Genomic DNA, 27,390 nt, shown 5'->3' on the forward strand with positions numbered 1-27,390 from the left:
CTTTTGTAGAGGGTGAGTTTGCCCTGGGGGATTTTCTCTGACTAGATTTATCACAAGTTTTTTGAACCAGATAATTTTGTTTGATAGCACATCTGGCAGCACCATAAAATCTTGACATCCCAAGCTATTACACAGGAATTACTTTTGTAAATCATTTATGAATATTACTGATGTAGGCCTTTTCTGGGCAGTAAGAAAGGAAGCAGAGCACTGAAGGACAAAGGAAGGGAAGAAGGATTCCCTGCCCTTTAGGGGCTCATCTGATAGGGTGGGTGTTTATCATTCTAAATGGGAAACATGCTCTCATTGACACAGCTGAGAACTCCACACAACTTGTTCTTCGTACTCTGTAAACAGGCAAAAAGGGAAGATATTCTAGCTGAGGAAAAGCATCAATCTCCCTGAAGAAAATTTACTCTATCTTAAATAAGACTTCACAATTAAATGGTATGTATTGCTAAAAGCACAGCAAGCAAACTGACAAACCCAGAAGCGGCATAAAGGAGGAGAGCCTTACGAAGGCCAACAGTGAGGCAGAATAAAAAGCTCATTTAGCTAAGGAGAAAAAAAAGTACTTACAACCCCCCTAAGATGACAGGGCTTTGAACACAGCAATGGGACTGAAAGGAAGCTCTCCACATAATTAGAATAAACTGATTAGGTTTTGTTAAAGCTGTACCTGCTAAAGACATGCCTTCAGCTGGTAACCTGGCAAAGGGAAAGCTTAGAGAATCACTGAGACATTCAGGTTGGAAATGACCCTGAGGATCACCAAGGCCAACCCAGAACCCTACTCTGCAAGGTTCACCCCTAAACCATATCCCCAAGCAGCACATCCAAACCGCCTTCAAACACATCCAGGCTTGGTGATTCCACCACCTCCCCGGGCAGCACATCCCAATCCCTAACCACTTTTGCTGGGAAAAAATGTTTCCTACTGTCCAGTCTGAACCTACCCAGACACAGCTTGAGGCTGTTCCTTCTTATTCTATCTCTAATGACCTGTGAGAAGAGACCAGCACCAACCTCTCCACAACCTCCTTTCAGGTAGTTGTAGACAGCAGCCTCCTCTTTTTCAAACTAACCAGTCCCAGCTGATTGTGTTTTCAGAGTCACCTGGGCTCTTGGTGGGCTCAGTGTGGCCTGCTGTTACACAAACTACCACACAACAGTTTTGGAACTCTGCACCTCTCCATCTGGACTTGGAACACACTGGATATTGAGACATTTGTAAATTGTGTTATTATTTAGAGGGGCTGTTGGGATGTAAAGGAGAAATATCCATACTAAGATCATCCATTCTGTTTTAGCCAACATACAATCCCCTGCCAAACCTGAGGTCTGGCGCCACAGTCCTTTTGACCGATACGCTGCGTGCTTCACTTGCAGTGGATGAATTGACACCATATAGGCCATCACTGGGGGAGGGTCGACAGAGTGGTCACCATCAGGACCTGACAGCTTTGTTCTTCATTCCTGCCAGTCCAACACTGGCAGCTACTAGGGGTTATTTTTGTTGGGCCAGAGTAAAGAAAAAGGTTGTTCACAATACTGTGCAGAAACACATTTCCAATCTTGGGTAAGAAGATACTTTGTTGGGGAATTTTCTTGCCTCAGGGCCCATAAGGAAGGGAAGGAGCAATTCTTTGACAGCTTCTATTAGAATTCCAAATACCAGGCTCCTTCAGACTACAGGAGGGCCATGAGGGTTGCACAGAGCCATTACGGAGCATGTGCCGTTTAACTGCAACGTGCTCTTCCACTGCAAGAGCAAGTGTCTGAATTCTGAAGTCTATACACACCCAGAGCTGATTTCTTACAGATGAGCATGCTTCCTGCTAAACTCTGAAGAGACTGCATCCACAAAGTGCTGGGGATTTGCCTCGACAGGGCAGGGCTACAGCAGGAGCCACCCTGTTGAGAGGCGAGGCGCTCCTGTTTTTTAAGAAAGTGGCAATACAACAAAAAGAAGAAGCTCTAACGTAAAAAAACTAACTAAAACATTCTTCCATAGCTTCAGATTAACTACCATGAGAACACGACAACATCACATAGTTTTATTAATCAAAGCATGGATGATTTCAAGCCTTCATAGGAAAAACCCCCAACACAACCAAAAGCCAGAAATGAAAAGAAATGGCGTTTTCCAAGGTCACGAATGATATCTGCAAGGTATCATCTAGACATTGCTCCTCAGACTTGCCAGCATGAGGCAACGCTGGCTGTAGCTAAGTAATCTGATATTCATGTTCTACTTATCCCCCTCTTTCTGAATGCAAACACATGTTCTGCCTCTTCAGTAAAGATGTGCAACAAATGCACTGAACACAGAATCACAGGATGTTTGGGGCTGGAAGGGACCTCGAAAGCTCATCCAGTCCAACCCCCCTGCCAGAGCAGGAGCACCTAGAGCAGATCACACAGGAACACATCCAGGTGGGTTTGAATATCTCCAGAGAGGGAGACTCCACAACCCCCTGGGCAGCCTCTTCCAGGGCTCTCTCACACTCAATAGGGGGGAAAAAAAAAAATATTCTTCATGTTTCCATGGCACTTCCTCTGCCTCAGCTTCCCCCACTGCCCCTTGTGCTGGCATTGGGCATCACCCAGCAGAGCCTGGCTCCAGCCTCTGGGCACTCCCCCTGCACAGCTTTACCAACATGAATGAGGTCACCCTCAGGCTCCTCCTCTCCAAGCTACAGAGCCCTCAGCTCCCTCAGGCTCTCCTCATAAGGAAGATGTTCCACACCCCTAATCATTTTTGTGGCTCTGTGCTGGACTCCTTCAAGCAGTTCCCTGAGGTCCTTCCTGAACTGAGGGGCCCAGAACTGGACACAATATTCCAGATGCAGCCTCATCAGGGCAGAGATAAGGGGGAAGAGAACCTTTCTCCATCTACTAACCACAGCCCTCCTAATCCACCCCAGGATGCTCTTGGCCTTCTTGGCCACAAGAGCACATTGCTGGATCATGGTCAACCTCCCATCCACTAGGGCCCCCAGGTGCTTTTCCTCTTCACTGCTCTCCAGCAGGTCAGACTGTACTGATACCTGGGGTTGTTCTTCCCCAGCTACATTAAAAGTCTGAAAAGTCACCTGCTAACTGCAGGTGAGTGTAAATGACTGCACAGCAGAGCCTTCCTAGGCACACGGTTGCACTAAGATTAGAAGGCATGGAAAAACTCAATACCACACTCAAGCAAGGCTGAGCCATGTACTTTTTCATAATCCAACACAGCTAATACAGTATCATTTCAGACAGCTCTGGAGTGCCACTGAGCAAAGAGGCTTTCTTGTCCAGTCCATTCACAGGCAGCACTTGCCTCAGGAACTCTGCTGAGGGAAGACAATCCATCATGTGCTAACTGCACTCCAACTTCCAACAGAAATATTCCCCATTTTGTGAAGTAAAGTGAGATGTGGGAGTCCTTGACCTTCTGAATAATTAAGGGAAACAGAGACATTCTTGTTTTTATTAGAGACACACTAAACTATTTGAGAATAATCTGAATAGCTGGAGAATTAGTGTATTTGCCTGTTCCTGAGGAGTGCAGAGAGTTTAGCGTTCTCCTGGGGGCAACACATCGTAATGAATATCTGCTATTCATATTTAATGCAATCTGCCAAAGAGTGCTTTTGGGAGGACTTTCTGTGTCAATATAATGATTAACAACAGAACTGGAAAAGTAAATGAATTCCTGCAACGGGTGGGGCTGGCAAAAGTGTCTTGAAGCCCCGCACCAGCAGCACTGGATTTAACTGTATTCCTTTAATGATACCAGGGAACATTCATTACCCAGGGGGGGAAGCAAACAATCTTTAAATTAGAGTTCATGTGGTAAAAAAGCACGAATAATGGAAAGAAGAACAATTCCAACAGAAAACATAGCTTAAAACTACACTCTGCTTGCCCTGAGCACATCTGCTAAGTACAATAATTAGCATTTACACAGCACTACCCAGAAGTAATGCTGTAGTTAGTTCCTTGCCTACCTCTTCCAGTTCCTCAGATGATCATACTTTCCATACATGTTTCTCCTACTTAGCAGATGTACATAAACCAGAATATACTGTCCTTTATTCTTTACAATGCTCTTTTAGAATGCAGCAGACAGGAAAGCATGGAAAAACTTGGCTAAAATACAATGGATGACCTTAGTATGGATATTTCTCCTTTACACCCCAACAGCCCTCTAAAGAACAACACTTCCTTTTACTAAGTTTATATGCACTCCAGGACACTCTAGTATCAGGCTCACTGCTCTCTCCTGTCCTCTTACCAAGCTACTACCACCCTTCTCTTTCAACAAATGACTGCAGCACAAGGACCAGATTTGGGGGTGGAGGGAGGCTAGATGTAAACTATAGGGCTGCTACAAGCACATGCCACACAATGCCCCATTGAGGCAAAATGCCTGAAGCAGGCTGTGCAATCCAGGCAGAAAGGGAACAACTGCCAAGGTTTTATTATTTAGTGGCTCCCACAGTGGCTGTTGTCCAGACCCTATTTTAATTTGATCTAGGATACATTCAGGCATTAGCTCAGATTGTTTTCTTCCCTGTGCCATGGTCTCCAGCTCATACCAACTGGCTTTATGACGTAGTGCTCTTTATCCATGTTAAACTCATTCTGCAAAACTCATTTTGGTGAAGTAACATTACAGAAACCAGTCTCACAAAGATGCTCTACCAATGAGCAGCATGTCTTAATCTTCCTCATGCTGAGATTTGCTTGTGGAACTGCACCTCCACTGTGTGCCTTGCAGTGCCATAAGCCATATGATAAAGACAGCCATTTCCTTGTTACTTTTCAGCACCACGAATGTACCACAATGATCTGCAGAACTTCTACATGGCTTCCTTCTTAAATTTCAGATGGCACTCCACTTGCTTAGTGTGGTTTGGTAGAGGCTGGAGTTTTCTTTTTTTAGGACATATTTTTCTAATTAACCTTTTCTAGAAATTAAAAGTCAGAGTGAAATGCAAACCACATGCTTTAAAAAGAAAGGAAACTCATTTTCAGCTGGTATTCTCACACTGTGACAGTTCCTTACTGGGCTCTGGCAGTAGCATTACCAGCACAAGGTCTCAGGATGGCAAGATGGGGCCCTTCTTCCAGGACTAATGAAGAGCAAAGGCACCCAGCTTATAGTATCATAGTATCAGTCAGGGTTGGAAGGGACCACAAGGATCATCTAGTTCCAACCCCCCTGCCATGGGCAGGGACACCCCACACTAGATCAGCCTGGCCAGAGCCTCATCCAGCCTGGGCTTAAACACCTCCAGGGACAGGGCCCCAACCACCTCCCTGGACAACACATTCCAGGGCTTCACCACTCTCATGGGGAAGAACTTCCTCCTCACCTCCAGCCTGAATCTCCCCACCTCCAGCTTCATTCCATTCCCCCTAGTCCTATCACTACCTGAGATCCTGAGCAGTCCCTCCCCAGCCTTCCTGTAGCCCCCTTCAGATACTGGAAGGCCACAATGAGGTCACCTCGGAGCCTTCTCTTCTCCAGACTGAACAGCCCCAACTCCTTCAGTCTGTCCTCATAGGAGAGGTGCTCCAGCCCTCTGATCATCCTTGTGGCCCTTCTCTGGACACTTTCCAGCACCTCCACATCCCTCTTGTAATAGGGGCTCCAGAACTGGAGGCAGTACTCCAGGTGGGGTCTCACCAGGGCTGAGCAGAGGGGGAGGATCACCTCCCTTGCCCTGCTGGCCACACTTCTCCTGATGCAGCCCAGGATCTGATTGGCTTTGCAGGCTGCAAGTGCACACTGAGAGCTCCTGTTGAGCTTCTCCTCCCCCAGCACCCCCAAGCCTCTCTCCTCAGGGCTGCTTTCCAGCCAGTCCCTGCCCAGCCTGTATTTGTGCCTGGGATTGCCTCGACCCAGATGCAGGACCCTGCCCTTGCTCTTGTTGAACTTCATGAGGTTGGCTTGTGCCCACCTCTGCAGCCTGTCAAGGTCCCTCTGGATGGCCTCCCTTCCCTCCAGCTGTCTGCTGCACCACACAGCTTGGTGTCATCAGCAAACTTGCTGAGGGTGCACTCACTGCCACTGTCCATGTCACCCACAAAGGTGTTGAACAAGACAGGTCCCAGGACTGATCCCTGAGGGACTTCTAGAACTGCTTGTGTGTGCCAGCAGAACTGATACTCATTTGAAGCTAAGATGCTTTTACCTTAAAATGTCATGCCACAGGATTTCCCCATATTTATTTATTCTTTCCCCAAATATTTCACTGAAGTTTTGTGATTTTCCTATTGCAATAATGTCATGCTCTGCAGGACCCAAAAGCACAGGACTGTCTCCAGCTTTGCCTTCCTTATCATTTCTAAATGAGCTGAGCAGCAACCTCCTGAGACAGCCTTTGCTAACTTTGTGGGGCTTTGGTTTTTGACATATATAGATGCAATTCCTCATCATGGATGCAGCTAGGGAAGCCTGCATGCCATCTGCTCTCAGGAGTGAAGATGTCTGCTCTGTGCTGTACAGGGCAGTGCAGCAGTAGGTAAATCAACTGGACTTAGATAAAAGTAATGATCTTCTTGACTGTGCCCTCGTTTGGTGCTCATGCATAGTCCATGCACGAGCAGATGTGGTATTCTCTCATCTTCTTACCTCTTTATCACTGTGACCAGCCCTCTAATTATGAAGTATTTTGCACTAGGTATCTCAGTATAAAAACAGAAGCCAAGTCACAGAGGCAACAGCACTATCAACATCAATGACACATCCTGAAGTGCTTATTGTAAGCCCCTTGTGCTCACAACACTCATGTTTAAAATACTGTTGAACAGGTCTGAAGATATCCAATCCAACTGTAGATTAAGATCATTTCAGGCAACCTAACACAAGGTTAGCTTCTTAAATTACAGTAACTTTGAACAAAAGCTGTTGAGCATCATTGTTGGAAAAAGATTTAGGAGATCCTTATAGTATTCCAGTTATGTAAAATCATTTGTCTTGGGTTTTGCATGAATAGAAAGAATCTGTAAGACAAATAGTACAAAGCTTCAAGGACATAGCAGCGAGTGGTTTGGCCCAGCTTTGAGTTCTTCAGATCTTTGCAAGGGAGATCTACATTCTTCTAGTACTCATCAGAAGTTCTAACTTCAACAGAGGCCACCAGTCATACTGATCTTGGTCCACAAGTGGCTTCATTGTGAGGGGGGAAAAATTTTAAATGTCACAATTGAAAGCAAACCCCTGAAATATAACCTGAAGTTCAACCTGCTTGCTCCAAACTCCAGCAGTATTAACCTCGGGCTCCAGAATCCGCACTCTACAGGTTTGAAAACTAAGCAGATTATTGTAACCAAAGGTAAATAAGAGCAGCACAAAGCAGAAGGGTCAACCTGCAGGCACTGTATGTGAGTTCAAGCCACTCTCCTCACTATCTCGTTGGTATTTTCAAACACTACTGCCTTGAGCGATGCAGAACGGCTGCCAGGCTTTCATGCTCTGTCCAAGAGAGCCAGCAACAAAAACACCATCCTGGAAACACTGGGACCGCGGCGTAACGACACAAGCTCGAAGATTCAGGAGCAGCTACTTATTTGGTGTACTGACAGACACTGATACTTTGCACTATTTTTTGGAAAAGCTTAACACTGATGAATTCATTCATTATTAATAACACATCTGCAACAGCCTCAATTTCACAGGAACCACCTGTGGAAAAGGAAATCGCAGCACATCTGACGTGTTAACCAAAGCACACCTCAGAAAGAGACTCTGTGACATAACACCACCTTTCCTTTGACAGCTGAGTGTTCTTACAAACTGGAAGATGAATTCAGTATGGCATTCAGATAATCAACCAGGATAATTTCTGATGGGACTGGATAGTTGACCTGGTGGACCTGTTGTCTGAAAGTATTTAGTTTTTCACCTCCATAAAGATAAACCCCTGCAAATGGAACAAGTCTGATCCAATATACCTCTTCCCACTTGTGACTGGATGAAGAGGGTCCACAGGAGGACCATGAAAATGATCAGGGGGTTGGAGCAGGTCTGCTATGAGGACAGGCTGAGTCTCTTCCTAAAGACCTCCAGGGATGGTGACTCCACCACCTCCCTGGGCAGCACATTCCAATGGACAATCACTCTTTCTGTGAAGACCTTCTTCCTAACATTCAGCCTAAACCTCCCCTGGCATGGCTTGAGACTGTGTCCTCTTGTTCTGGTGCTGGGTGCCTGGGAGAAGAGACAAGCCCCACCTGGCTACAACCTCCTTTCAGTTGTAGACAGCAATAAGGTCTCCCCTGAGCCTTCTCTTCTCCAGGCTAAGGAACCCCAGCTCCTTCAGCCTCTCCTCACAGGGCTCCAGACCCCTCCCCAGCTTTGTTGCCCTTCTCTGGACACCCTTCAGCATAGCAACATCTTTCTTGAACTGAGGAGCCCAGAACTGGACACAGGACTCAAGGTGTGGCCTAACCAGTGCAGTGTACAGGGGCAGAATGACCTCCCTGCTCCTGCTGGCCACACTGTTCGTGATACAGGCCAGGATGCCATTGGCCCTCTTGGCCTCCTCAGCACACTGCAGGCTCATGTTCAGCCTACCATCAACCAGCACCCCCAGGTCCATCTCTACCTGGCTGCTCTCCAGCCACTCTGACCCCAGCCTGTAGCACTGCCTGGGGTTGTTGTGGCCAATGTGCAGAACCCGGCACTTGGATGTGTTCAGTCTCATGCCGTTGGATTCTGCCCATCTGTCCAGCCTGTCAAGGTCTCTCTGCAGAGCCTCTCTACCCTCCAGCAGATCAACTCCTGCCCCCAGCTTGGAGTCGTCAGCAAATTTACTGATGATGGACTCAATGCCCTCATCCAGATCATCAATAAAGATATTGAACAGGATGGGGCCCAGCACTGATCCCTGGGGGACACCACTGGTGCCTGGCTGCCAGCTGGATGTGGCACCATTCACCACCACTCTTTGGGCTCAGCCTCCAGCCAGTTCCTAACCCAGCTCAGAGAGCTGCTGTCCAGGCCATGGGCTGACAGCTTGGCCAGGAGTTTGCTGTGGGGGATGGTGTCAAAGGCCTTGCTGAGGTCCAGGCAGACCACATCCACAGCCTGCCCCACATCCACCAGGCAGTCACCTGGGCACAGGAGATCAGGTTGGTCAGGCAGGACCTGCCCCTCCTAAATCCATGCTGGCTGGGCCTGATCCCATGGCCGCCCTGTAGTTGCTGTGTGATTGCACTCAGGAGGACTGTTCCATGATCTTGCCTGGCACTGAGGTCAGGCTGACAGGCCTGTATTAAACACGTATAAACACATGATGAAGTGAAAATGGTATTTGAAAACAAATGCCTGTTCTTTGCCCAAGTAAAATACATCACAGATGAATGACTGCAATCACTCTTAAATTAGTTTCAGGAGATCAGACTCTGTTAGATGAAACTTGGTCAGTAACAGTTACTAACATCAAGGCCTCACCTGCAGGTGATGGTGTGCTGCATCCGCTCGTGGGTGGGTGGCTCTGGAGTCCACGGAGGGAAGGCAGCGACAGTCCACTGATGACCGGAGGGAAAAGCAGTGGGTACGGTGCTGCTGGGTAGTGAGTCATATGTCCATTCACTGCGGGCACTGGACATGTGCGGCTGCTGGTGGTCATCTTAACACCTCACAGCGGAGAACAGGTACCTCGCATCACTCCAGGCCAGCGAACAGATACCTCGGCTTGTGAATGGAGAGGGCTGTCGAGCCTGCGAGCACAGCCTGAGCTGGGCTGTGTGATGATGAAAAGGGAACTCAGGAGATCAGGTCTTTCCTAGACTTCATCTCTGCTTCCTACTGTTCTCTTTTCCAGGACATTATTGCTCTGTGGACTGCAGACAGAGTCTTCCCGCTCTGTGTATCAGGGCACCCTAGCTTATGGACGTGTTTCTCTCCCTGGGAGGACAGCTGCTCTTTACAGATGCATCCCGACACAGCCTGTGTGAAGAAGAAAACAGCATGTTGAGTATCCTATTTTTAATATATACAGAGAGAAAAGTCTCTTGTCCCTTTGCAACTTTGGTTAAGCGGTTACTCATTGATCAATAGCGTTCTACAAGACCGTCTTGATGGTTACCTGAGGGGTGAGATTCCTACCCCACTCAAGTTAACAGCAGAATATCCATCAACTTCATTTCCCTGCCTGATGTGCTGCACCAAAAGCATCTTTTGGTCAGACACAATCTTGTTTTGGAAGCTGCCAGTTCTAAAACTGATGCACCAATACTAACTGAAATGTTGATACTGAGGGATTAATAAAAATAGTTTAGAAAAAAAAAAAATCAACTTCTGAAATACTTTCATGTGTACAAAAGCTTTCAGTTTTGGCACAGGAGCTACAGACACAGACTGGACATTAGGTAGAGAATCTTTACCGAGAGAGCGCTGAGGCATTGGAACAAGTTGCCCAGGGAGGTGGTGGAGTCACCGTCCCTGGAGGTGTTCCGGAAGCTGTAGATGTGGCATGTGGTGGTCATGGTAGCTGAGTTATGGTTGGACTTGATGATCTTAAAGGTCTTTTCCCACCTTAGTGATTTTATGATTTTTTATGGATGAACAATGCTGAGAAGGCTCTCTGCTCACTTCAGTGTCACGGCTCTGGCAGTGCACTGGGGAACCCAGGGTGTCTGACCCAACTTTGTGTTGGGCTGTTAAAACACTAATTGATTCATCAGTAACTGTTCTCACAAGAGACTGTTAGTTTACCTTCACACCACTCCAGTGACACCTCACTGATTGCCTTTTTTTATTTGAGAGGGCACTTCTTGTGCTATTCTCAGCAGTGACAGTTGCTCCTGCTGCTGATGAGCAGTGCAATGGATGGCCTTCTCAGACAGAGCCTGTTTGCGCAGTGCTAGGAAGTGCTGGTGTCCTGAGAGCTCCTGCAAGGGCTGCAAGCACTCCATACTGTGAACATTGCTCTTGCAGTTCTTTGTGCAGTGCTCCTGACAAAAGAAGATGAGTGCTGCTGCAGGCTCCTGAGCATCACCCCACTGAGGAGTCACCCATCACCTCCAGCATGTGCTGGTGAAGACAGCAAAAGCCACAGCCCAAACTCAGCCACCCAAAACCAAAGCAGTCCAGGGCTGTCTAAATGCTTTGTTTCCCCAGAAAACATGTACGCCCTTGCGTCTGCTATAGCTGGAAATGAGTAACAACATCACAGAATCATTCAGGTTGGAAATGACCCTCAGGATCACCAAGGCCAACCCAGAACCCGACTCTACAAGGGTCACCCCTAAACCATATCCCCAAGCACCACATCCAAACCACCTTCAAACACCTCCAGGCTTGGTGACTCTACCACCAGAGCGGGCAGCACATTCCAATCCCTGACCACTCTTGCCCTGAAAAAATGTTTCCTGCTGTCCAGTCTAAACCTACCCAGAGGCAGCTTGAGGCCATTCCCTCTTGTTCTGTCACTAATTACCTGTGAGAAGAGACCAGCAGCCTCTCCACAACCTTCTTTCAGGCAGTTGTGGAGAGCCACGAGGTCTCCCCTCAGCCTCCTCTTCCTCGCACTAAACAGCCCCACACCCACTGCTATACAGCATTTTTATTTGTAATTATTTGAAATTATATCTGGAAACCAAAGGCAAGAAGATTTTCTGGTGGGATAATGAAGGCAGTGGTGAAATGGTGTCTCAAGGTCACAAAGCAATGTCTATGCCAGAGGAGGGAGCCTGCAGGAAGCCAGAATTGACTATCATTGCTGCTACTCAGTCTAATGATTGCAGGTAAGAATTCAGATGAGCAAGGAAAAGGAAAAAAAATAAACCCCCACCCCCGAATGCAGATGTTTGCCTGTCAGACCACAGTGGAGTGTGCCTGCTCTGGGTGGAATGCCAGCAAAGGTTACCAGCTGTGCATGTTTTCAGACAGCAATTTTTGCTGAGTGCAGGCTGCACAGGGATAATGGAAGTGTAGCCTGTGTTTGATAACTCTGTAAATTATGCACAAAATACCTTTAGCACTAGGGGACACAGACGTGTGCAGAGATGAGATTGCAACACAGTGTACAGTGAGCTAACACACAGCTGTTGGGAATGCTGAGCATCTCCAGCACCATGTGCCTGGAGACCAGTGAAACCGGGGAGATCATCTGAGAAAGCCTTAATGGCCCAAATACATTGACTCTAGTGTGGGGTGTCCCTGCCCATGGCAGGGGGGGTGGAACTAGATGATCCTTGTGGTCCCTTCCAACCCTGAATGATACTGTGATACTCATCCACACCACAAAATGAGATGAACCATCACAGATGAGCGTTTTACCTAGCAAAGGCTTTATAAAGCCTAGGACACAGTGCAAGCCCAGTATCAAAGGAACATGCAAAGAACTGATGTTCTCCAAAACAATTCCACAACAGCTGGCAAAACCACCATCCTTCAAAAGGTAAAACAAAAAGAACAAGGAGGGAAGAGATGTCGACAAAAACAGCTCCAAAGGTCTCTGCATCAATCACAGGAGGAGGTCACCTGTTGTCCAATGATGTAGGTCTTTGGAAATAAAATTTGCCTTACAAAACTCTCTAATATCTTCAATTATACTTCCATCAGCCAGAAAAATGCAGAGCTCATCATAAACCATAAAACTTCCCAGAACCGCATCACATTAATTTGCATATTTAAGTGACAAGTACTCAGAAAAGAAGCAACTCCTCCTGGACAGAGGGGGACAAAGGGCTCTCAGAGAAACTCCTTGGTCACTTCCTCACCACTGTACTGCGATGGAGCTGCTGATGACACAATGCAGTGACATCATAGCTCCCCAGTGTGAAGATCCATAGGAAATAACAGTTCTGAAATTATCTTAGTCCTGCAGTCCTCCATGCTTAGGATTTTATGTGAAGTGTAACTGTATACTGAAATTACTGCCAGAAAGCAAGCAGGCTTCTCATGCTTACTGAAAACACACCCTCCTTTCACCCCTCATGGCAAGAAATTTCCTGCAGATAGCTGTGTTGAAGATATGCCTTAAGAACTTACCCCTCTGCAAAGGTCTTCAGACCTCTTCTCTCTTCTCTCCAAATAAAGGCAGAGAAGGAACACAGTGTGAAACCTATGATACTTTAAACAATATATCATTTGGGTCCAAGTAGTATCCCCCAGGAAAAGCAGGATGTTATAAATGTTCACCTAGCTGAACATCTACACAAGAGACATGGGGAAAATCATAGGCAGAGATCTATGTTCCAGCAACTCCAGCTTCTTGTAAAGAAGCAAACTCCACTTGTGTTCTTTGGTTACTGGGGGACTTCAAGCCACCAACTTTGCTAATAGAGACCACAGACCCAGTACCTGCTTCACTTCACAGCAGAGGACAAAGCAGAAACTGCTGCAGCTTAGGATAGGATAGGGTAGGATAGGTTGGAGAAGACCTCCAAGATCATCAAGTCCAACCTATCACCCAACACCATCTAATCAACTAAACCATGACACCAAGCACCCCATCCAGACTCTTCGTAAATACCCCAGCGATGGTGACTCCACCACCTCCCTGGGCAGCACATTCCAATGGCCAAACTCTCTTTCTGTGAAGAACTTCTTCCTAACCTCCAGCCTAAACCTCCCCTGGTGCAGCTTGAGACTGTGTCCTCTTGTTCTGTCACTGGTTGCCTGGGAGAAGAGACCAAACCCCACCTGGCTACAACCTCCCTTCCAAGTAGTTATAGACAGCAATAAGGTCTCCTCTGAGCCTCCTCTTCTCCAGGCTAAGCAACCCCAGCTCCCTCAGCCTCTCCTCACAGGGCTGTGCTCCAGACCCCTCCCCAGCTTTGTTGCCCTTCTCTGGACACCTTCCAGCAACTCAACATCTTTCCTAAACTGAGAGGCCCAGAACTGGACACAGGACTCAAGGTGTGGCCTAACCAGTGCTGAGTACAGGGGCAGAATGACTTCTCTGCTAGTTCCATGACACTAAAGACAACTCCTAAGGTAAGACTTCACTTGTGTCAACAAACTGACCCATCCAGGCTCCTCAGCTCACTCATGAAGACTGGACATCAGCTACAGACTTCTAGGTCACACACACTAAACTAAACCTGCACCACAGACCAAGGCACAGTATGACAGCATATGGGTGCCAGCTTAGAGAAGACTTCCCTTTTCTGTCCCTTGCTATGGTAAATGTCCCACAGCTGCAGAAGCATGTCCTCTCTGGACCGTGGCATTTGCTCAGAAGCAAGCTCCATCCTTTCCACACCATGCATACCATGAGCACACTCTCCTCTAGCTTAGACCTGAATACCCTTCAGGAGACAGCTAACAAGCTTCTCCTAAACGGGACAGAAAGAGTCAGCTACCATAGCCGAGGAGGAGCTCCAGAAGCAGCAGGGCAAACTGACTACAGAGTCACCTTAGCAGGGGCTGGAGACTCCCTGCTGTGAGGTGGCAGCACGGATTTCTGCCCTGTACATCAGAGAGAACATTTCCAGAAGATAGCTGCCATCAAGGCACTGCAGAGGATCTGCCCCATGAGATTTGCTTTAGTGACTGACCATGAGTACAAGCACCTTACTATGAACAGTACAGAAAAGGATCATACAGGGAAGTTTCTTCAAAGGCTCGGCCAGAGCAGATCACACTGCACACTGCCTTGCACTGAACAGCAGCCAGCGACTCTTCTTCGACAGAACATATGCCTCCTTTTGGTTCTCACAGGCCTTCAATGAATGACTTCAGTGTTAAACAGAAGGCCAGAGGAAGACCATAGTAGCTGTGTAGCACAGAGCAGAGAGTATTTATCAGCTGCAGTTAAACCAGCAGGTGTACCTCTTTCTTCCACGTTTCTTCTTGGTACTTGTGCAGCTGAGCAGAAGTTCTGAAAGGCGGCCTGCATACAGGAGCTATATGAGCCTCCTGTACCTCCAGGGAAGCACACACATACTGTACTGGGCAATACTGTAACAGGCTCACGGGATGTTAGGCATCGGAATGGGCCTTCAGAGATCAAGTCCAATCCCTCTGCCAGAGCAGGGCCATAGAATCCAGTGCAGGTCACACAGTAGCACATCCAGATGGGCCTTGAAAGTCTGCATAGAAGGAGACTCCACAGCCTCTCTGGGCAGCCTGCTCCAGTGCTCTGGGACCCTCACAGCAGAGAAGTTCTTCCTCCTGTTGAGGCAGAACTTCCTGTGCTGGAGTTTCTATCCATTGCCCCTTGTCCTATCACAGGCTGCAGCTGAGCAGAGCCTGTCCCCTCCCTCTTGACCCCCAGCCCTCAGAGCTTTACAGACATTGATTAAATCTCCTCTCAGTCTTCTCCTCCCCTGACTAAACAGCCCCAGGGCTCTCAGCCTCTCCTCACCAGGCAGTGCTCCAGTCCCTTCAGCATCCTTGTAGCCCTCTGTGGAACTCCCTCCAGCAGACCCCTGTCCCTCCTGAACTGGGGAGCCCAGAACTGGATGCAATATTCCAGGAGAGGTCTCAGTAGGGCAGAACAGAGGGGAAGGAGAACCTCCCTAGATCTGCTGCACACACTCCTCTGAATGCACCCCGTGGACCCCATTGGCCTTCTTGGCCACCAGGGCACATTACTATCCCATGCAGAACTTGTTGTCCACCAGCACTCCCAGCTCCTTCTCCACAGGGCTGCTCTCCAGCAAAGCAAAAAAAGCAGTCTCCAAACCTGTACTGCTGCAGTTTATTCTTCCTTCCCTAGTGCAGGACTCTGCACTTATCCTTGATGAACCTCATTAGGTTCCTCTCTGTCCAAGTCTCTCTGAATGGCTGCACAGCCTTCAGGTGTCTCAGCCCAGCCTCCCAGTTTGGTATCATCAGCCAACTTGCTGAGCAGATTCTGTCTGTCCCCTCATCCATGTCATTGAGGATGATGTAGAACAGGACCAGACACAGCACCAAATCCCAAAATTCATCCTTCTGAATTCTGCGCTTGTGTAAGATTTTATTTGAACTCACAAGATCCCTTTGCTGGTACAGGTGACTTTGACACACATCAACAGCTATAGATAGACAGCCCTGAGCTAGTCAAAAGGCTATTTTTCTATTCTCCCCCTTCTGCTAACCTTGCCTCAACTTCCTCTCTCACTGTCCACAGCAGGGAATTACGGCATCAGCATTATAAGGAGAGCAGCATCTCCCCCTTCTTCTTTCTTTCCTTACTTCTGAAAAAGTCAGTGGGGAGTCCTGCCTTACCTGCGGTGTCATTTGAAATTCAGTAGTCACTTTAAGACTAAGACTTCGAGCTAAATCCACATTTCTACACCCTTCAAATAGAGAGAGCTACAGTTGTGCTTGCTTCACCACTGAGGAATGACACCATGAGCAGAGGAGAGGCATGCTGCCATGAGGACACGCTCTGCCCGCAGCTGGGCACTGGGGGATTTGTTACTCCATGCCTGCCTGTCTGCAGTGTAGCTGTCCACAACGTTTCCAGAGTCACGGAGGAAGTCTCTTTTAAGTTAACTTCCCATGTTCTTGCCAATGCCCAAACTTCCCCCTCTCTTAAGTCTTAGGCTAACTCCTAAAATAGGAACTTCAGGACTTTGAAGGTAGCCTGGCAGTAAGGTGGGAGAGGCAAGTTGCTCCTCTCAGCAGCGAAAGCAATTACAGAGACATTTTGCAGGTAACAATTTTAGCAATATATTACATCTTTTTCCCAAGGGACTGAGTTGACAGAGTCTTTATTTATTAGGTGGCTTTGAGACATATTCTAATGCTGTTTCCAAACAAGTTAAGGTGCAATACTTTGGAGAACCCTTACTGTATTTAACATGGAGTTTGTATTGAAGTCCCTGATTATGCATATGCTTTCTATTATGCTAGCTGATAGCGTTGCACGGAGCAGTACTGAATAATTCAGCACATTCAGCACGACTGCAGTGTAAATCAGTCAGATACAGTAACACGATAACCACACTGCCTTTAAGCTCTTTAAAATGCATGCAAACTTGATTTCATTGAGGGGCCTTATTCCTTTCCCCACTGACCCTCGTTGACTGTGAGGTGTTGTGCTTTTGTTTCCTTGGCTATCCAACAAGATTTAATTAAACAATAAACTACTTACTGTGGCGGGGGGGGGGGGGAGGGGGGGAGAAAAAGACAAAAAAAGGTGCCTTTGGAGTGTTATGTTTCCTTTATTAGCATAGTGATGTGAAACTAAACAGAAAAAGCAATTTAATAACAAACATTCCTTTGAGAAGGGCTCTGGGAGCAAAAGGACATCCACTTATTGTTCAGCCCATCCCATTGGTCCATATACGGCAATAAAGGTACAATAGAAGGAAACAGGAAACAGACTGGCACATCTGCATTATCTTATTAGAGGCTAATGGATATCTGAGAGGAACATGCATCTGATGCTGAATAGTCTGTACCAATCTCTGAAGCAATTACTCTTAATTAGTGGATTCTGTTTATAGATGGAACTTAGTGTACCCTTCTGTATCAAAGAGACACAGGCATCTGGAGAGAGATAGGGTTTTCTTAAAGAGAAAGCGCTGCAGCACAATGCAAGGCTTTGTGGCTGGGGGGTTTTCTGACAAAAAAATAAGCTCTCCAAACCATAACATATTCTACTACACTATTAATCAAACAAGCATGCTGGTAAAAAAAAAAGTAATGAAAACACGAAGACCATATTGTTAATCTCAAACTCTGAAAGTAAATACAGAAAGCTAATAGTTGAATATGAATTATATGACAAAAAACCCACTTTGATGATAAGCAAATAAACAACTCAGCCTAAAATTCTCAACCGCTGGCCAAAAAGCTTAAAATAGTGTCTTAAGTCAGAAGAACAACATCTGCATTTTGTATCTGCCAAGCCTGCAGCCAAAAAAAGTAAACCACTCTATATGACCAGATGCATGAAGGAAAATACATGAAACAGCTTCAAAGTCAGTTTATGGAGAAGCAGAGCTGCAGCTCTTCCATCCCACCACCACCACTGTTGTCATGTACTCACAACGATAGGTGCAGGACTTACGGGAGGAAGGAAGATGCTCTTACAGTGACACCCTTCCCACATCTTGGCCTGTGAGATAGCTGTCTACTGGCATCCGTGAATTGGCTTTTGTCATAAAGCTGACATTTGCAGAATGGATTTCTGTTTTATTTCTGGCTTGTTTGTGGTGCCCTTTTTCCCCCCCCGATATAGTCAAGAGTTAGTTAATACAATTAATGAACTGTTTATTTAGGAAGTATAAAAAGGGGAAGGAAAAAGCTTCTTGTTCCTTAAGCAGCTATGCCTCATATTGCCTGCACTGCAAACACAAAAAGATATAGGCTTGAAAAAAAGGGAAATTTAAATCTGAAAAGGATAAAAAGTGAGACACAATGACATCCATTTATTTACACACCACACAACAGCACCCTGCTGTGCCAGCTATTGATTTTAGTGGAACTGAGAGCCCATGTTGGAGAGCAGCAGCTGTGAGTGCATAGCCTGAATCCTCATATGGGAACAATACTCTATAAGCAGAATAACCTATTTCAGCCAACATACAACATTAGACACACACAGAGCTTCCATTTCAAAATCTGCAAGGCTGTGGTTGTCTGCTCTACAGAGGTTCAAAGGAGTTATTAATTCATTTGTGTTAGCACAATGCTAGCATGAAGAAGTGATGCAAAGGACCGAAAATCCACACTTCACATGGCTGTTACTCTACAGAGATGTTAGCTCTGTTCTATACTAATCACATTTAAGATCCTCCCACTACACCAGGCAATTCCGTGTTTTCTCCTCTTGTCTGCTGGCTATAACTGAGGGGTGGAGTGGGAATTGGTTGGTTGGTTGGGGTAGGGAGGGAATTGGGGAGGGGGATGCAGTTGTTTGGGGGGTTTTTTGTTCGTTTTTTCACAACTATCTGCATTCCATCCTTCTTTCATGACTCAGCAGTTACCAAAACTGTGCTAAGAAGTAAAGACAAATGGTAAGGTCAGGTGACAGGGTTAACAATTTACTGTGTGTAGTGCCCTGAGCACCCGATATAGTAGAACTGACTCATGTTTTTGTGCAGGATGAGAAGTTTATTTCCTGTGCAGTAGTTTTCATTCACCTCTGTAAGGGAATCTTGCAGCTTTCTGCAAAGGGCTTTGAATACACTTTGCATTCGTGAATAGGACAGTCTACTTTGCAAGTAGGTGCATTCCTTCATATTCTGCCACACTCAGAGATCCCAATGGACTGTCAAAAAAACTTCATTTATGGAAATCAGAAAGGCAAGTAATTGAGCTTGGGGCTCTCTGACTTTAAGTGAACTTTTATGCTGATTCAACCTTCTCAACCTTAAAAGCTACTTCATAATGCTTAAAATTGCTCTTTCAGTGGAATCAGAGCATCTGTCCTTGCATTGTCATCTTTGCTGGTCGTTATTAAAGTTCCTAAGGATGTAAAACAGTAACTCCCCATTGAAAATACCCTAAGCAAGACACTATGGTATGGGGTACAGAGGTTTAGGAGACAGACATTTACCAGAGTAAATCTCTGGGGATTTTTCCAGACCAAATCCATTTCCCAGTTTTCACTCCTTCCCAAAATTCAAAGGGAAAAATACATCACTTCTCTTAAACACAATTCAGACAACCAACAATTCACACAGCACAAGGCAGTCAGCAAGAACAGCTTCTACAAATGGTCACTGAGGTCACACATAACCAAAAACGCCAATATAAAACTCGGACCCGCTGGGGCGCTATGCTGACTACTTTAATATTACTCTCCAACTACACCTTCTCAGCAAGTTTCCTTTGTTCCTCCACCATTTCTCCCCCCAGTTTAGAAAAAAGCAGACTGGACTTTGTGACTCAAATTGTACTTCACAGTGTGCCCAACCAGACTGTTTTGATACTGCTATGTGAGATGGCAACTGATGAAGAGGAAAAATTTTCACTGATGCGATTAAGGAACCTGTCCCTTGGGCTCACCTCTCATTATCCAGTCAAGCAGAGAAAAAGAACCACAAAGAAAGGTGAGCTGCACCCAGCTCCAGCACACTTCTAGGATTCACAGAGGCCAACACGTAGCACCTTGAACTGACAGTGTACTCGACTATCTGTAAGGACAAGGGGCATCACTGATCTCTGTTTGAGTTCAGAATGGGACATGCTTCCTGTTCAGCAAAAAAAACCAATAAAAATCTCCCATTGAAGGTCTTCCCCTTCACAGGCAATTAATTGGTCTTTAATCTGGCTACAAGGCATCTCAAGACAGCATCATGAGTCCAAGCACGTTTTTCCACAGAAGACAGGCCAGGGGAGGGGAGACTGAGTAAGCAAGGGAAAACACATCCTGCCGTCCATGTTCACCAATATCAGCCAACGTGACATGCAGATGCTCACAAGTATGCCAATCTCTTCCCAAGTGGCATTACAGCTAGGAGGATGTGGGAGATACAGCTGAAGACTCCCAAGCATGCTCTCAAGAGTGCTCACAGTTAACCTTCTGGCAATTGGAGACATCATGGTGACCAATCAATGCAAATACATCACTGCAGCCACTAAAAAAAGCCTTATACTGACTGTTTATAACCTTCAAGAGGCCTCTGAGATCAGTAAGAGGGGTCAAGTGATGTTATTGTTTTGGTGACAGATGGAAGATCTCTAGTAAATGATAGTGGCCTGAGAATCATTAAAAGAGTAGAGTACTTAATCTGCTCAAAAGCTAAGGAGGGAAGCAGCTTTGGATGGCAGCTCTTTGACAGAGAAGTACATCTATTTGGGAGGCCAACACTCTGTGTTCACATTGAGTGCTGCAGGTGAGCCAGGATGACAAGATACTCCATTGCCTGGAGTCATACAGGGTACCTTCTGTGGCATGAAGGATGAAATTTAGTAGTCAAATTTAGCCAGCCTGGATGCCAAGCCACAGCTGCAAATCATGGCATTAGACTTGCCTGTACCACCAGCTTAAACTCTACAGCTTCAGTTTCCACTTACACTTTGTTCAGTAACTGGACAACCAGTAAATACAAATCTTTTTGTGCCCCCCTATGGCATGGAGATGCTGCCTGAAAACACAAAGAAGAAAGATCAGCGTTGTGTGATCTTAGAGTCATAGAATGGTCTGAGCCAGAAGGCACCTCCAAAGCTCATCCAGTCTGACCTCCCCACAGTCGGCATGACATCCTCAGCTAAATCAGGATGCCCAGGGCCTCATTGAGCCTTGTCTTGAATATCTCCAGGTAAGGGGCCTCAGCCACCTCCCTGTGCAATCTTCACATGCTATGGGAAGACTACAACAGTCATTGAGATAAAGAGGAGAATAAAATCGTGTTTAAATTGGAAAAGGCACCAGAGTAGATGGCTTTGCCTCAGCTCTACCAGAGTTCCTTTTACTGCAAAGAAGGATCTGACTCAAGCTCACTTTTCTGCAAAGAACAATTCTGACATGTGGAGTAATCCAAACTTATTGTTAGGATGAGCAATGGAGTTGCCCCCCAAAATTAATGTTTATTCAGGAGGCTGAGAAACCTGAACAAAGATTTTGTTAGGGATTTGCCTGAACTGTGAAACAAGGATTTAGGCTTCTCAGGGCCCCGGGACAGAATTAGGAAGCAAAGCACTATGTTTAGGAGGTAGGTTCAATCTGTCTCTGCTTTTTTGTTTTGCACTACAAGGCTGGAAATTCTACTTCCTCAGAGCCAGAGGAGTTTCTATCCTTGCTGCACCTCTCTGTCAAGTGACGAGGGTGATCCAAATGGAAGAGAGGGAAAATAGAGTTCAAGCACCGGCTGCAAACTTCATTTCTGAATACTGGTCTGTTGGACTAAAGGTGTATCTGTCATGGAGGTGTGAATACTGCTAACACAAAACAACTTAACACAAGCATTTATCATCCTTTGTTATATATGGCAAGTCTAGTAGCATGTGTGCTGAAAGGTTCTGCAATTCCTCTGAGTTATTAGAGTCCTCAGTCCTGCTTTACCCAGAAGACAACATTTCTGCTGTCTACTTCAGGCTCCTGAACCTTCACTTATTACAGATCACAAATTTCAATATATTCCCAGTAAGACTCCCTGCAGGTCAGCAGAATATGCCGGAGGGCTGGTGGAGATTATGAACATTTATTTCAAAACCTCTGTTCTCTGTAGCTCCCTGTCACAGGCACAATAGGGTAGCAAAATTAGGAACAAGCACAGCCATTAACTAGGAGGGGACAAAGCCACAGAGTGGAATGCAGAACAAAAATAGCATTTTTATTGTCAATATTCTGCTTAACAGGGAGCCAATAAAGCAATTTCAAAGTGTTAATAATACAGGGAGATAACACTGCATATGTAAGCACCTTCAGAGCTGTCCTCTGAATCACCTACAAATGTTGCCAAATCTTATCAGTCAGGTCACAAGGACATAGGTGCACTAATCGCTCATGGTAGCCATGAAACCAGCACATCTTTTCCATATGCTAACACATTCAGAAGACCTGTGTCCCAGAATTATTCTGCTAGAGGTGCATGACCTATAGGAATACTTTATCAGAAAGACCAAAGTGAACTATGACCTCACATTTCACTCCCAACAGGACCCTAAGCACTGACAAAATTCAAGCAGACTTGTGTCATACACATCAGTTGGCCAAGCAGGACTTCTGACACAGTACAAAACTATTCTGTGAATTGCAGAGCAATCATTCCCAAGAAGCCCATTCCTAAAAGCATCTTTCCACTAGTAAATGCAAGACAACTTTCCCACTTCCTTGACAGGGAAACTGGATTGCTTCACATTCATATCTACTGTGCAGGGGGGGGAAGTTGCACGCAAGCTCTTGGGGAGGGTGGAGAGGGGTCATGCGACACCATGCACACACAGCCCTGCCCAAACCTCCAGTCATGTTTAGGAACCTCAGCCATAACCAGTTTAATCTGAATGTGGATCAAATGCTTTCCGGGGCAGCATTTAGTCTCTGAACACGCTGGGCTCACTAATCTTTCAGATTCAGTGGCCAAGTAATGTATTAAAATGATTAATTTTGAAAGCATTCCAAAAAAGGGAGTGAGTATTTGCATAAATATGCCATGAGATATGGGTTAAGTGTAAAACTCAACAGTAGCTGGTGTCCCATCGGAGCTTGCACGCTTGGCTGACAGTGCCAAAGGAGGCTCCTGTGGAAAGATGAGTAGTTAGGCAGTGCTTCCTCCAACGAGCCTCCAACCAATTCTGAACCCCCACGAGCAGAGCAGCAATAAAGACATTCATTCTCGGTGACAAGATGCTCACTGGTACAACGTTCAGCACAGGCACGCTCTTCCTCTGCATACCAGGAGTCAAACCCAGTGTCTGGATGAGTACAAGCCAGCGCAGATCCGCCTCTTGGCACTGACAGCACCACCTCTGCTGCAATAGCCCTTCCTTCCTTTATGCTTGCCAGGCAGTGCAGGCTGACTTGCTCTGCCAGGTACTCTGCTTTTATTGTATAACAATACACCCAGAGCCAGGCAGGCGGGCACACTTTCCATACTTTGTACATGTCTGGTGATTGCCCTTCTCCACTGCAGGAGAATGACCTTCTCAAGGCTCTTGGTGCACAATTCTCAGGACAGCAACACTTTACGAGTCAGGGTCCAGGAATCCAATGAATTGCAAAAGGACACAGAAAAGTGAGAAGCTAGAAGACAGGAAGCCCAGCTGGGTGCCCAAGGCTGGTAAGAAAATCTGCCTTAACCATGCAAATACCAGCAGCCAAGCAGAGCATATCTCTGAATTAGGAATGCCAAAGCAGACATGTCACAACAGAGAGAGCTTTTCTAACAGTGCCTGAAGTTTCTTCAACAGATGCACATGTTGGGTGAGCAAAGGAATTCATCCCCAAGAGAAAAAAAAAAGAGAGGAAAAAAAGCAAACAAAAAAAGAGGCCTTATCTAGTAAGCCAAAGCTGCTAAAAAATCCACTCATCACTTCTGGGATTATCAGGCAAAAATTAAAAAAGATTAAAAAATAAAATCACTAAACAGAACAGTCCAGTCAGAGATGGTTAGAAGCCTGGGCCTGCATCAGAAAGAGTGTGGCCAGCAGGAGCAGGGAAGTCATTGTGCCCCTGGACTCAGCACCGGTTAGGCCACACCTTGAGTACTATGTCCAGTTCTGGGCCCTTCAATTTCAGAGGACATTGAGACTCTTGAATGTGTCCAGAGAAGGGCAACAAGGCTGGGGAGAGGCCTCGAGCACAGCCCTGTGAGGAGAGGCTGAGGGAGCTGGGGTTGCTTAGCCTGGAGAAGAGGAGGCTCAGGGGAGACCTCATTGCCCTCTACGACTACCTGAAGGGTGGTTGCAGCCAGGTGGGGGTTGGTCTCTTCTCCCAGGCAACCAGCACCAGAACAAGAGGACACAGTCTCAAGCTGCACCAGGGGAAGTTTAGGCTTGAGGCAAGGAGAAAGTTCTTCACAGAGAGAGTTGTTAGCCATTGGAATGAGCTGCCCAGGGAGGTCACCATCCCTGGAGGTGTTCAAAAAGGGATTGGATGTGGCACTTGGAGGCATGGTTTAGTAGTCATGAGGTGTTGGGTGACAAGTTGGACTGGATCTCTGAGGTCTTTTCCAACCTTATTGATTCTGTGATTCAAGCACATCACTCAGTATTACCCTGACTGCATCCTCTTCCTCTTGCCTGGGCCAACTGAGTCTCAGGCAGTTGTCCATTCTATGAGGTCTCCCTGATTATCCTATGCTAAACCAAATCCTAATGAAGAAAAAAAAGCAAATGAAATGTCCTTAAAACTATGCACAAGCAAGAGAATGAACTAAAGCTGATGGCTAATATAAGTAATCTCTCAGAGCCAGTGAACTCCGTAGAGGCTGTCACTTCCTTTACACCAGCTGCACTTCTGACAGATATTCAGCCCAAATGCATCTTAAGACAAAGTTTTCCAATTCCCAGCATGGAGTCCATCACTGTAAGGACTGTGAGATGGGTAGAACCATGGCTGCTCTGCACTGCCTATCAACTTTGTGAGGGAAAGGGAAGGGAGCAGAAGTGGAAAGAAAAAAGGAACGTGTTTCATCCAGTCACTGTTGCTTAATTTGCTGACAGGGGTGAACATCACCCTGATCATGAACACAAAGCTCACCTGTACTATTAGAGATTCACAGTGACAACCCACCCCAGCCTGCTTCAGATAATTATTTAGAATGGAAAGTGGTTACATTCTGTGGAACACTAGGCAATTCCAGGATGCGTTACAAGAAACGTACCTGACTGAATAACACATAAAAGAGTACTCCAAGAAAAGCGAGGCCTGCCTCTCCTCTAACAAGAAACGGCAGAGCTAGAGAAAAGTGAGAAAAAGCATCCTGTAGACGATTCCTTTGTGAAAACAGATGCATTCTCAACATGCACTGGGTCTCATATTCGTCCAACCGCTCTGATCCTACTTTTGACAGATGTGTGCTTGCTTTTTTTAATAGCAGACGTTAGAAAATAGGAGATCTAAAATAATAATAGTAGTCCACATGTTAAATAAAATCACAGGATCTCCTCCCTTTTCACACATTTTATAGCCACTGTAATATGTCTACACTCTGCTGTTACCATATATAAGCTCAATCAATTTTTCTTGCATGTCTTCAAAGAGTACTGCTGGGCCTTTATAAGAAAAAATAAAAGAAAGTAAAAGAATTGGGTATATTGTCTTTATTGCGAGAGTATATGTTTCTGAAAGAAATGCTGATTCTCTGGTATGAAGAGGAATGCAAAAATATAGCCCCTCTACATCTAAGCATCAAAGACCAAATGGCCTAAAAGCAGAGAAATGCTATAGCGAGAGCTTAAATTCCAGTCTAGCATTTGATTTAGTGGTAATCCTCCAAACCCAGTTCTGCATCCAATAAACACAAGATTAGGATCCAGTTGTTGACACATGGTAAGGAAATGAAACACTTTCTGCCTCTGCAAAGTTCACATTTTTCTGGGTGAAACAATGCACACTTGGAGCTCAGGTCTCTAAAGCACCTTTTAAAGCAGCAAGGAGAACTGAAAGTCATCTACAAGAAACAATACTGTCTGATGTGCTGAAAAGATCTGAATTAAATAACTGAACTGTCACATCCACTCTTAAGCCTTTGAAAAATAATGAAACCCAAATGAAGCTTCATCCAAGAGGCGTAAGGCACATACATCAGAGCTCTGCTTTGCATACCTCACTGCCAGGGCATGTCACTCACTGAGAATCTTTGGACCAAGCAAACCACAAAAACTTCCATTCAAAAAATGAATGAAGGTTCACTAAAACTCTGCAACCCCAAGTCAGGGGCTATCCAGTCTGGAGAAGAGAAGGCTCCAAGGAGACCCACTTGGGGCCTTCCAGTATCTGAAGGGGGCTACAGGAAAGCTGGGGAGGGACTTTTTTGGGCATCAAGGAGTGATAGGACTTGGGGGGGATGTAGCAAAACTAGAAGTGGGTAGATTCAGACTGGATGTCAGGAAGAAGTTGTTCCTCATGAGGGTGGTGAGACACTGGCACAGGTTGCCCAGGGAGATGGTAGAAGCCTCATCCCTGGAGGTTCTTAAGGCCAGGCTGGATGTAGCTCTGAGCAACCTGCTGTAGTGTGAGTTCTCCCTGCTCAAGCAGGAGGCTTGGAACTGGCTGAGCCTTGAGGTCCCTTCCAACTCTGACAGTTCTGTGATTCTACAGTTCTATAACAACCACAAGAATAAGATACTCTCCTTGAAGGAACATTGCAACCCAAATTCATAAAGGAGAATCTCTTATTCTTGTGGTTAAGAAACTGACCACTTTTGAAAGAGAAACAGAAATGTCAGCAGGCAGCAATGAAGGCATGCAGTTCACACCTGCCTGAGCAGAATCCACCACTCAGCCATACACTTCTCTACTAAGATTACTCTGTCCCTCCATTTTTAAAAGCACATCATTCTGAGTAGTTATTCAGCAGTCCTAAACATCACTGAATAGCAAATGCATCACAGAGGGAGCTACATTTTATAATGAAAATGTGCACACAAAGGGCAGGGAAAAACCCCACCATACACCTTCCCAAAGCAGTATACAAAATTACCCAGCAACAGTGTAAAAGCTTCTGGGTAGTTTCCTTTCCCTAGCCTCCAGTGGAGGGTTTATTCTAGAGAGACAGCCCGAATAGAATAGAATAGACCAGACCAGACCAGGTTGGAAGGGACCTTCAAGATCATCGTGTCCAACCTATCACCCAACACCACCTAATCAACTAACCCATGGCACCAAGCACCCTGTCAAGTCTCCTCCTGAACACCTCCAGTGACGGCGACTCCACCACCTCCCCGGGCAGTCCATTCCAATGGGCAATCACTCTCTCTGTGTAAAACTTCCTCCTGACCTCCAGCCTGAACTTCCCCTGGCACAGCCTGAGACTGTGTCCTCTTGTTCTGGTGCTGGCTGCCTGGGAGAAGAGACCAACCTCTGCTTGTTTACAACCTCCCTTCAGGTAGTT

General features: G+C 46.1%; 1 protein-coding gene across 3 annotated transcripts in view; it reads right to left on the reverse strand.

Moving 5' to 3' along the window:
• RARB (retinoic acid receptor beta) overlaps positions 1–27,390 on the reverse strand; it is a 340,719-nt gene that overhangs the window by 195,649 nt on the left and 117,680 nt on the right. For all 3 annotated transcript variants that reach the window (XM_068152274.1, XM_068152273.1, XM_068152275.1), the window contains one exon: positions 9,449–9,946. In XM_068152274.1, the coding sequence (XP_068008375.1) occupies positions 9,449–9,626 (178 nt within the window). In that variant the 5' untranslated portion in view covers positions 9,627–9,946. The remainder of the gene's footprint in view (positions 1–9,448; positions 9,947–27,390) is intronic.

This window comes from Melanerpes formicivorus, unplaced genomic scaffold, assembly GCF_026170545.1.
Source record: "Melanerpes formicivorus ecotype bairdi unplaced genomic scaffold, bMelFor1.0.p_v2 SCAF_23, whole genome shotgun sequence".
NCBI lineage: Eukaryota > Metazoa > Chordata > Aves > Piciformes > Picidae > Melanerpes > Melanerpes formicivorus.